The sequence below is a fragment of the Micromys minutus genome (assembly GCF_963924665.1).
Source record: "Micromys minutus genome assembly, chromosome: 15".
Taxonomy (NCBI): Eukaryota; Metazoa; Chordata; class Mammalia; order Rodentia; family Muridae; genus Micromys; species Micromys minutus.
In genome coordinates this window covers 6,899,192-6,911,460 of record NC_137984.1, presented here as the reverse complement: position 1 = coordinate 6,911,460, position 12,269 = coordinate 6,899,192, and the positions used below count along the sequence as shown (strand labels likewise).

The following is a 12,269-nucleotide window of genomic DNA, read 5'->3' as shown; positions in this document are numbered from 1 at the left end:
ACAAACAAAAAAAAAAAAAAAAAAAACAACAACCAGATAAAGAGGAAGAAGGGATTAGACAGGTTGCAAGGTTAGTCAGAGTTGGCCTTATTGAGGAAGAAACATTTTGACAAGGAACAGAGAACTGAAAACCTTTTGCCCTATAACCACTGTGCAAACCTCTACCCCAATACACTTCCACATGGCAGCTTACAGACGGGAACCTAAATGCCTAATTCACAATGTCAGGCTCTGGTATTTGTTATAGGCATCCCCCAGACCCTCTTGACCTTTACCCCTCACAGCCTTTACTAAAAGCACTTCTGTTTGTGACAGTTCTGTGTTTTCCCCCTGGAATCTGAAAGCCATTCTTTTAGTCATCAGACAGTTGTGAAATGTCTACTTAGACCTTGGTGCTACTATGATAGCACCAAAAATAAAGGATGAAACTCCTGTTCTTACTAAAGCCAACTCAAAGGCTTTCCATGTCAAACAAGAAGTTCTGCATGGCATCTATAGTCACAGAAGGATCTTCACATTACCTACCTTCCCCGTGGTCCAAGAGTCAGCCCAAGTACACACATGGATAAAGACATGTATATAGTACACATGGACACACACAGGCACAGACACACACATAACATTAAAAAGCAGAGTGATATGAAAGTGTAAGAACAGACATAGAAAATGATAATATCTAAATGTGTTAAGGTGGAATTTTCTGCTTCTGAGTCCTGCCTCAGACTTGTGAGAATCTGCAAAGCTACAGTAGTGATGGGCAACCATGTGATTAACAAAGGGAATTAAATGTGTTTTGAATGTGCAGGTACTCTTACCGAATTTACATCACCTCTTCGGATTACAACATAATTCACTTAAAATCATTACTGAATTTAAAAGCCACGCTAAGTAATTGCCATTATGAAATCAACAAGCGCCAATGTCACAACTCTTGTTGTAAATCACTCCAAGTAAAACTTGAGCATCAGAAAAGAAGTATGGTCAGCCCAGTACCAGAGGTTTGACATAGGAAGATTCCCAGGTGAGGCTAACTTATGGCACTCAGCAAGAATTTATCTCAAAAGGAAACACTGCATTTAAAAATATTTGTTTTATGGATTCTAGAGTTAGACATTTATTTGAATTTTGTTCTCATTTGTGTAAGTGGTGAGAAAATAAAGTCTGAATTTATTTCTTTCTGTAAAACTGTAATAAAATAATCAATCTCGGAAGGTTTCACAATTAGAGAAACAGTCAATATTTGGTGCTTAGCAAATGCCATGTATTGGAAAAAGGGGAGATCACATCATACTTAAGAACTGATACTTTTTCAGGCATGATTGTTCCCAAAGGGTTTCTCTCTCTCTCTCTCTCTCTCTCTCTCTCTCTCTCTCTCTCTCTCTCTCTCTCTCTCTCTCTCTCTCTCTCTCTCTCTCTCTCTCTCTCTATCCTAAAGAGCAGCGTATATGAGAAAATCATTACAGTGAACCAGGTGAGACATACCGAAAAATTGGCAGGGAATTTCTCAACTGCTGTCTTTTCTCTGTCTATGACATATGTGAGATAGGAGAGGCCCTTTTTAAAAATTTTACATTGTACTATAAACAAAAGCAAACCCGTCAAGTTCAGTTTGGCCGTTTTGGGTTTTTTTCCCCCTTTTGGTTTCAGATGCTAAAATTACTGTGGCTGAACAAGAACACAGAAAACACGAAAAATTCACTTTGCCAAACAAGGGTCTCTATCCTCTCATACCCTTAAAAAGATCATATATATATATATATATATATATATATATATATATTTTTTTTTTTTTTTTTTTTTTTTTTTTTTTTTACTACAACGGGAGCGTAATACACTGTAGAGAAGTGGAAACAATATCCTTTGCACTTTCGAAGGTTACTGGCTACTCCCAAGCGCGTCCGAATAGTGGGCTCCTGCGGCTGCGCTGCCTACGTCATCACGGAGCGACGCGTAGGGTCGGGACGAGCCCTATGGCGCCCTTCCTCGCCCACTGAAAGTCGCCTGTTTCGAGGCCGCGCTGTCTGCGGTCTCCCGCTCCAGAGTCTGTCACTGCGCGTGCGCAGACCTCGCGTCCCTAGGAGGGCAGAGCCAGGGCGGCGGCTCCAGGGGAGGCGGCTGCGCGCGCAGCGGGCCTTGCGCAGCTCAGCTGATCCAGACCTCACCTCCTGGCCGCCATGGCTGAGAAGCAAGCGGGCTTAGCCGGAGAACCGAATCACGACTCTACGGTCACTGCCAAAGCAGGACCTGAGGTGTCCTCGCCTGGGACCTCGCAGTCCGGGGACTTTGACAGCAACTGCGTGTTCTGCCGCGTCGCGGCGGGTCTGGAACCCGCAACCGAACTCTTTCCCTGTGAGGTGGGCGGAGACAGGCCGGGGTGGGTGGGGACCCGACCGCCAATCCCTGCTCGCAGGCTTCTGTCTCTGCCCCCACCTACGGAGTGACAGACGCCCCTCCGGGACCCAGAGGTGTTCAGCGGTCCTTTTCTGTTCAGTAGGGAGAGAGAGCAGGAATGGAGCCAGGCACCCTCGCCTCCTTCTGCATGCATTTGCAACACAGCAGCATCCTGTGTCCTTTTCTTTACATAGTAATTCTAAAGTACACACCTCCAGTATCATTAGGGAGCATACAAGTCGCAGAAAACAGGTCACGGGCATGGTGAAGAAGTGTGAATTTGGCTGAAAATAGGCTGGAATGGGGTTTCGGGATTGGGTCTGAAAGAACTGATAATAACATTTAATAGCTTGTAAATGGCTACACCACTGGAGAAAAATCTCTGTTCCTTATCAACTCCTACCCTTTTCTTTACAAGATCTCCACAGGGTTTAAACCTATGTAGATCAAGTGTAGTTAATCATACTTGCTGCAAGTTCGAGAGTGCAGCAGCCAGGACATGCCTGGAAATTCCAGAAATTTTTCTCTTTTACCTTCCCCAAACACTTTTTTTCTTACATCTCATCATCCCTCATAAAGAGTTAATCTTTTCAGAGAGATTTATCATCTTGCATTTAAAATTCTCATTACACATATATTCATTATAAACACTGGAAATTATTGGACTTACATAAGGTGTTGGAATATTATTATACAAATGAGGGCAGAAGAAATTATTTGATTTGGAATAATCAAGGTTACCAGAATCATGAAGACTGCTTGAGAAACCTTTCTAACAAAAATTAGAGATGATAATTTGCCTCACAGATCTCTATATGGTTTTCTTACTGTGTTTTTCAGAATTCATTTAAGCAGAGAGCATACCACATATTCTTAGCAGAGGGCTTACCAGTACCAGGGGCAGTGTCTTACTTTCTGTGTGAGTCACCTATATACATGTAATACATAAATACCATGTGTGGTACTTACATCTCATGGTATTGATATGAATTATTTTTAAATTATTTATTATTGGAAATAGCCCAGTGGTAGTGGCACATGCCTTTAATTCCAGCACTTAGAAGACAGAGGCAGGAAGATCTCTGTGTTGGTAAAAAAAATATTTTTGAGAATTACTTGTTAGGAAAATTTGTCCTAGAATAGTAAGGATTACAACTAGAACAGCATGGTAGAACAATACACAAGATAGCCTTTTTTGCTTCGTGCTTCTTAAATGCTCTACCCTAGAACTAATTTCAGAGCTGTGTAGTGATTCTTTACATCCCTTTTATTAGGCATTCAGTACTTTGTTGTATAGTTTTACCAACATTGTCGTTGAGTTAGGGACAGCTGGCTTCTTTTCAGTATTTTGCTCTGGGAAGTCATATATATTATAAAGAACAACTGTAGCCTGGCTGCCGTGACCTTTAACCCCAGCATTTGGGAAACAGGGACAGGCAGATCTCTAAGTTCGAGGCCAGTCTGGACTACAGAGAGTTCCAAGACAGCCAGGGTTACACAGAGAAACCAAAAAGGAAAGAAAAAAGAAAAACGGTGGCTAGAGGTGTAGCTCAGTGGTAGAACTTGCCAGGCATATAAGCATGCTAGGTCCTAGGTTTGATCACCAGCACTACAAAAACAAACAAAAAACGCCATTTTTGTATACACACAGGTAATTTTGTATTTTGGGCAATATATCTTTGGTGTTGAATTTTTTTCTTAATGATGGCTGGTTCAGTAGTACAAGAGAAGACAGTAAAATCACAGAACCAGCTTCAGCATTTTAACAGCGTAGAGGAAATGCAATTAACAGCTAACTGAAACATCCGTTCCTTTGCCTTTAAATGTAAACCTCGGTCTAAGATGTTGGTTTGTTGTGTACGTGTTCATAGGTAGAGGCCAAACGTGAGTGTTCACTGAGCCTGAAGCTTGTAGGCCTGGCTAGACTGAGTGGCCGAGCAACCGCTCTGGGACCCTCCCGTTCCACCTGTAGCACTGCTAGACAACAGACTCTACTCGGTGCTGGATTGTCAGCTTTCACCAGGGGTTCATCTCTCCAGCCCGAGGCTTGATGGTTTCTTGTTGACCTTTTGTAAAACATCCCATGGACTCCGGTGCTTATGCCTACTCTCAGAGAGTGATAAATGGATAAAGTGTAGTCTGTGCTTGCCATCTTGGCTGTGGTTAGTAGGATGGGTATGGGGTTCTCGTGACACTGAGTCCTGATTCCTGGGACACAGAATTGGTGGATGACAGTGCATCCAGGGAGTTTTGCTGAGAAAAACTGTTTGTTGACTTAACCTTTTAATTTTGAGTGAAAAAAAGCTTAAAGTAGGGATGAGAAAATATATAAAATTTAAAAGTGAGATTTCTTTTTCTTTTTTTCTGTGCAAGTTTCTTTGTGTAGGCTGTGCTTGAACTATCTCTATAGACCAGGCTGGCCTGGAACTCACAGAGATCCACCTGCCTCTGCCTCTTGAGTGCTGAGATTAAAGGTGTGCACCACCACTGCCAGGCTAGAACAGATTTTTGGTAAGAAAGTTTTAATGAATTTTGCTCATAATTGTTTCCTGAAATATACTTAATATAATAAATATCACATGACAGAAGCTAAAGCTTATTTTTGTGAATTTAAGTAAGGCACGGTTGTAACATAAATGCCACTTCCCTGTGCTTAAGTCAGCACAGCAGAGTAGTATTGGGAAATTTGTTGTTTTAATTTACTAACCAATATGCCTCTCTATCTAGAATGAAGACCTGGTTTGTTTCAAAGACATTAAGCCAGCGGCACCCTACCATTACCTCGTGGTGCCAAAGAAGCACATTGGCAGTTGCAAGGATCTAAACAAAGATCACATAGAAATGGGTAAGGTGACAACGGTGTGTGGCTCTGCCACATTGAGTTCTCTTTAAATATGGCCGTGATGATTAAAACAGAAACAAGTCTAGTCCACTTATCCAGAAAGTAAGACTTCTTGAAACATTCTATTTAAGAAAACCAAATAGAAATCTAAAAAGTGACAGTATACTTTCCATGTATATCACACTGACTTTAGTAACTTGTGGTCGTTTGTTTTCATATGTTAACCAGCCACAATGGATTTGAAGCAAATTTCAGATGTGGGAATATTTAATTTTTAGAATCTTTTTTGAGATAATGAATGGTGCTTATATTATTATTCTGTTTTTTAAGATTGACTCTCAGTCTTGGCTGTAGCTGGCATAGAACCCACAGAAGCCGTAGAGACAGTACATGCATGGCCATTCCTGGCTCTGCTCTGTACTTTTAGATGGTGGGTTTCTTGACTTTGAAATTGAAAGGTGATATGAAAAATTATAAAGAGGTTATCCTGTATTGTGAGCTTACATTGCCTGATAGTCTTAGACGCAGGTACATTAGCGCGACCGTTTAGTTTTCAGGTCGTCGTTTGGAACTTTTAGCTTCTGAAACGAAGACTCGAATTTTGTCTCTTTGAGAATATTCTGTATTACCTACTCAGTGCTTTTCTTGACTTTTTTCTGATATACTTTCCTAAGACATTTTTGAGTTTATTCCAGGTCTGGTGTAGTAGCCTTTCTCACCAGTGCTGTATGGTTTTCTCCCACAGATAAACCAGACTAGACTCTTTAGATAAAACTCTTAGATAAAAACCTTGGTGGTGTACCATTATGGCTCATGAGCTTGTTGGTGACTGAATCACCAGTTTCTAAATAATACAAAATTCTTTACCTATGTGTTCTTACCACGTGCTTTAGAATATATTTTATTTATAAACATAGGGTAACATTTACGCTGATAGACATAAAATATTTATTCTGTGACTGATTGTGTATTTCTTACTAAAAGTTTCTATTTCCTATGTGAATATTTTCATACCAAAATCTTAAAAGTTGTCGCACTTAACTTTTATGTAGTTCATAAAGTGAAAAAGTGATATGTACATGGGAGGCTGTGGCAACACTGTCAAGCCTCCCCTCCCCCGCTGTTACTGATTTGTAACAGAATCTCACTTACTGCAGAGTGCATGGTTTTTAAGAGCATATGTTCACCCAGGCAGAACAGATTCTAAGCATCAACATAAGGTTTGTAGCACATACTGTGCTTGAAATCTTACAAATTATATTATTTGAGGGCTATGGAGTTAGATTAGATATTTAACATAGCAATAAATATTTTTGTTAAACAGGCTTATAGTTAAGTAAATATGTCAAAAAAGAATTTTTAAATGAAATAACGTGTTTCTAAATAATTTCAAAATAAATCAAAGAAGAAAAAGCTGAGTTTATAAATAAATAAAAAGAGATCATATTAAAATTTATGGAGCATAGCTAAAGTACCTAGAGGGACTTTTGTAGCTTTGGATGCTCATATGAGAAAATAAGTCTTAAGGAGCTGGCGAGGCAGCTCAGGTGGTAAGCGTGCTCCCTGCTCTTCCAGAGGGCTAGCACCTCACAACTGCTTACAAATGCCTGTAACCCCAGCTCCAGGAGATCTGGCATTGTCTTCTGGCCTCTGTGTACACTTTCACTCATGTACCCCCCCCCCACAGTTTCTACTTCAAGACAGCAGAGAATAGGGGGCTGAAGAGATGGCCCAGAGGTGTAGGACACTTACTGCTCTCTGAGAGGATGTGGGTTTGGTTCCCGGCACCCACCTGGCAGCTTATAACTGCCTGTAACTCTAGTTGTCTGGGCTCTGACACCTGTTCTGACCTACGTGGGCTTTTACATAGTACGCTGACATAATTTGGACACACACATACACACAAAGAATAAAAGTAATTAATCAAAAAAAATACTAGAGAAATATGGGTAAAAATAAATACCCCCGAGGAAGTAAAGTTTTAGTGAGCTCACTGCATACCATAGTCTAACAGTTTCTTTCCTGCTTCCCAGTTGAGAACATGGTGGCTGTTGGAAAAACCGTGCTTGAGAGGAACAATTTCACAGACTTCACAGATGTGAGGTATGTGCACTGTGAGAAGAAACTAACATTTGCTCTCGGTTTTCCTGAAGTTCTTCTGTCATGGGAAGGGAAGCAGCGGTGACAGGGCTGTGCTCCAGGTGCAGCATTCTTGCATGTGAGGATGAAGTCCACTGACGGCATAAACAACAGACTTCTCCTCATGTCTCACCGTCTTCCCAACACCTCACTTGTAGTTTGGACAGACACATATATGCACACAATACGTAGGTAAAGTAGGACAAATATGTCCTCCCTTTTTGTAGTTCTATATGTTCATTCCTACAAGATTGGGTAAACTGATGTACTTATGACGTGGTTTAGACAGGCATTATTGGGAATAATGAGTTGGTTTGGCGAGCAAGAGTACTTGCAGTGCAAGCCCAGGACCCACGTCTGAGTGCCTAGCATCCAAGTCAAAGGCCAGCGTGGTATAAGCCTACCTGAAGTCCAGGATGGAAGCAGAGAGGAGCTTCTGGGGCTTGCTGGCTGCTGGGCTACCCCAGGTTCAGAGAAAGGTTCTGTCCCAGGATAGATGATCAGTTATGACACCAGCCATGTATGCACACACATACACACCATCATTGATGTTACTGTGGGAATGTTGGTTAGTACTTGTGTCTTGTACTAAAGGGGAAAGCCTGCCATCTACTGGCCATGTCCTAAAGTGAATGAACAGTGCTCAATGTCTAAGACATTGAGGGTCATGTGCAGGGCGTATCTGCAGAATTCTGCGTCTTATGGTAAGGACTGAACTGACTAGTGACAGTGCAGCTCCACTTTCTAGAGGTTGCGTGAGGCCGCCTTTGATAAATGGTGCGAATTGTCTGTGAACTTCAGCATGAAGGACTTCGGCAGGACTTGAGTATAAGGAAGACACTAAAAGATCCACGAATGGGGATTGGCTCACCTCCGGATGATTTTAATCCTACTTCACTTACATGTAATCTCAGACGACTTGAGAAGTGAGTCGTGTAACCGCTTGTGTTTCAGAATGGGCTTCCACGTGCCCCCGTTCTGTTCCATCTCTCATCTTCACCTCCATGTGATAGCACCCGTCAAGGAGTTCAGCTTCTTTTCAAGGCTGGTGTACAGGCGGGACTCTTACTGGTTTGTCACAGTAAGTAATCCCATAACAGCAGCAGCATACCAGCAAATTTAAAGTGTTTGTCTCTTTCGTTTTTGTTTTCTTTACTGCACTAGACAAAGAGTTCTGTTTGGCTTGAACACTTATCTTCATAAACTGCACCCAGAAAATATATATATCCAGAAATCCTGAGGGAGCCAGGATCACAGGCTCATGCTACAATTTCTGGTTCCAAATAATGTTTTTAATTTGAGAAATTTTCTGGGCAATCTGATTCTATAGGATGAGAAGTAGGAGATACATAGAAAGGCAGAGCTTTAAGAATTTAGATGTGGGCTGGGTGGTGGTGCCACATGCCTTTAGTTCCAGCACTTGGGAGGCACAGGCAGGTGGATCTCTGTGAGTTTGAGGCCAGCCTGGTCTACAGAGTTAATTCCAAGACAGGCAGGGCTACCTTGAGGAGTCCTGTCTTGAAAAACAACAAAACAAAAAGTGGATTCAGATCTAGATATAAACTCTGGTCTTTCTTAGTTGAAAGATCATACACAGATAGTTTTAAAAGCTCATGTTCTTTCTGCTTTGCAGTACTAGGGATTGAATGCAGTCCAATGTTTTCATATTTCCTCTGCGCAGTGTTTGTTCCTACCACATCCCAGCCGTAGTCGTATGCTTGTTACAATCAAAGAACCAACACTGATACACCATCACTACCCAAGGTGTAGCTCACTTCAGGTTCCACTCTTACTGCCATATTCCTGGTAGGTTTGGGTAGATGTATGACAGCATGCATCCCCACTGTAGGTCCATACAGAATCGTTTCACTTCCGTACAGCCCTCTTTGCTGTTTTATTCTCCTCCTGTTTATTAGCGACCAGTGATACTTTTTAATGTTTCCAGAATTTCCCTCTTTAGAGTTCCTTCCTTCCTTTATTCCTTCCTTCTTTCCTCCTTCCTTCCTTCCCTCCCTTCCTCCCTCCCTCCCTCCCTCCCTCCCTCCTTCCTTCCTTCCTTCCTTCTTGTTTGTTTATGGGTTTTTTTTTTTTTTTTGAGATAGTATCTTACTATATATCTTTGGCTCTCGTGGAACTTAGACTGAGCTGCTCTTGAACTCGCAGAGATCTGCATGTCTCTGCAGATCTGCTGGGATTGAGGCATGTGCCACAATACTGGGCCTTCAGAGTTTCTTATAACTGGAATCTCACAGAGATAACATTTCAGAGTGTCTTATGTCACTTGGTAATATGATCTGGTTTCTTATATATCTTGTTTAAGACATTTTAATTTTGTACTTATTGTATTTTTCTTGTAGAAGCTTTTTTAATATTTAATGTCATTTGGAATCTGCCTGTTTATATTACTTTTACTTTATTATAATTTATAGAACTATTGTGTTTTCTTTTTGTAAAATATTTTTAAAACAAAATAAGACATTTCTTGCTCTTTGGTGTTACAAGGAAATTTATCTAACAGAGGCACTGATAACTAGAATGAGCCATATATTCATGTTTTTTAAATGTATTTTTTTATTACAGGTTGAGTATTTGCTTGAAAAGCTAAGAAAATAAAAATGTGAACGGTGGACATGTTCCTTACCTGACTCTTTGGAGGCTAACTGCAGTCTGAAGGTCTGCTGGCTCGTCCATATCACTACCACTGAGTACCTTATGTTTTTTCTGAATATCTATTTTCTGACGTGTCATAGTTACGTGAGAATTTTCTCCCTGCCTTCTTTGTTTTAATGCTCATTTATGTAAGGTTTTATGCTTAAGATAACTATAGCTAAAAGTCCATTTAATACAAATTCTGCTAATTAAGATGCATCCTATATTTTTTTAAAGTTCAAGTTTCATTTATTAATGGTCTTAATCATAATTTGCGATGAATAAACTGACATAAAAAATTTGAACCTTTATTACAATGGAGAAAAAATTTCCCATTTTATGACAATTCTGTAGTCTTACACATAAATTTTCAAAATAAAAAATAGCACGCCACCACCAGTCCTGTGTGATCTTCCTGAGAGAAGGAAGCAGTTGTGTCGGTCACTTTTAACTGGTTTCACACACGCAATAGCCTCCCCTCAGCCGTAGGGAAGATACTGTCTAAGTCTCTCAGTGAGCACACAAAACCCAGGATGATACCAAAACCCGTAACATATCCTGTGCACTCTCATTATGCACACCATAGGTAAATAGCTTACGACAAGCACAGTAAGAGACTGATAAGTTCCAGTGTACAGACAGAATACCGCCAGTGTTCACGACTGCACTTTGTGCTGCACTAAGTTGAATACAGCTGCTCTGACGCTGCCACATTAACCTGGTTACTGAGGTGGGTTCTGTGAGTGAATGTATCCAGACCGTGTGGATGGCTCTCATCCCAGCTGGGCTGGAGGGGGGTGGTGTGAGATGTCATTTTTTTTTTTTTTTTTTTTATGTACAGAATTGCATGTAGTTTACAATATGTGGGTTATTTATTACTGGGACTTTCATTGACTATTTTGGGCTAACTGTAGTTACCTGAAACTATAAAAGTTAGGTCACAAAAGGTGAAGGTTTAGCTAAGAGAGATCGACTTTAATATACCTTTAAATGAATGTTTATAAGAACCAGCAACGTGGTTATCTTAACAAATCTCATATGCAGTTTTTCCTGCCAGGAGACAAGGAAAAGACACAAATTAGTAATGTACGACAAGTGACAGAAACTGTTGTCATATGGTATGTTTTTATCAAAAGAAAATGAAAGTAAGTAGTGGTTAGATCAACCCTTATGAAAAAAGACTTGATTTGAAATAGAGACACATATAAGGAAGTTTACCTTGATAGCATAGTGCTAATACTATTGGTGTATTATTCAGTGGTAGTGTTTATTGGGAGTTGTTTTGAGGCATCAACAGACACAGTGGTGACTACAGAGAAAGCAGGTGGTCAAGGCCAATTCTGCCTGTGCAGTGTCTAGTAGTGCCGTGTGTGCAGGAAAGCATAGAGAGCCATGCCGTACAGACACCCACACCGTTCTGCTCTTCACTGTTTGCCTGGCGTGCGATTGTGCAGTTTTCACTGACACCCCTCTTATTGCAGCGCTTGGCTGTAGTACCTATAGTTGTGTTCTGTAGTATGACTAAAATTTATTAGTTTAGCAAATAGTTTTTAATATTCAACGGGTGCCAAACACTCCTGGGTGCAGAACTAAAGGAATGATGCCAGTCAGCCTGTGCTCAGTTGCCAGTGCTGTGGGACTCAGATAAAAATAACTGGTCAGATTTAAGTGTGTTAAGTGTGGCAATGTCCCGGCAAGTGGCCATGAGAGGGAGATCTCTGATGAGAACAGGTAGTAAACATCGGAATTCATGCCTCAGTGTTAGACAGACTGATGGTGGGAAAGCACTGTTAACTTACACAAACTTCTGAATGTCACTTTATTCACTAGAAATAGGGGGAGGTGCTGTGGGCTCCCACAATGAGATTTACAGGTGTTATATACTGTTAATACCACCTGTGCAATATTTATGTAGCTGATATGTTTTCTGGACTAGTAAAAATAGGACAAACCTTGGGAAAAGTGCAACCTTTGAATGCTTTACTCCATGAATTTGCAGTGATGCAGTTGGTCACATTAATGATTGGAAGGTGGTTAAGGGGTTTTTTCAGATGCTTTCAGGGACCTTTGAAAATGTAATTAGCTGGTTGATTCTGTTTGTATAGGTTTACTTCCTCTTACGGGGGCTCAGTGGGTCTAGTGCTTACTGCCAGGCAATGAAACCCTGCGGTGCGGATCTGTGTTGGATCTTTGGACCTATGTACAGGTGGAACAAGAAAATAAATGAGTCTGCAAAGTTGTCCTCTGA

General features: G+C 40.9%; 1 protein-coding gene across 1 annotated transcript; it reads left to right on the top strand.

Moving 5' to 3' along the window:
• The first annotated feature begins 1,961 nt into the window (after window positions 1-1,961).
• HINT3 (histidine triad nucleotide binding protein 3) lies at window positions 1,962-12,269 on the top strand. Its single transcript, XM_080929230.1, has 5 exons — window positions 1,962-2,354; window positions 5,119-5,236; window positions 7,267-7,336; window positions 8,327-8,453; window positions 9,953-12,269. Exons 1-5 carry the CDS (start codon window positions 2,175-2,177, stop codon window positions 9,983-9,985), a joined length of 528 nt encoding a protein of 175 aa, XP_080785356.1. The 5' UTR covers window positions 1,962-2,174; the 3' UTR covers window positions 9,986-12,269.

Coding starts and splice junctions, on each gene's coding strand:
- HINT3 (XM_080929230.1), top strand. CDS start 2,175: ATGGCTGAGAAGCAAGCGGGCTTAGCCGGAGAACCGAATCACGACTCT. Junction 2,355..5,118: donor CCGAACTCTTTCCCTGTGAG/GTGGGCGGAGAC, acceptor CTCTCTATCTAG/AATGAAGACCTGGTTTGTTT. Junction 5,237..7,266: donor CAAAGATCACATAGAAATGG/GTAAGGTGACAA, acceptor CCTGCTTCCCAG/TTGAGAACATGGTGGCTGTT.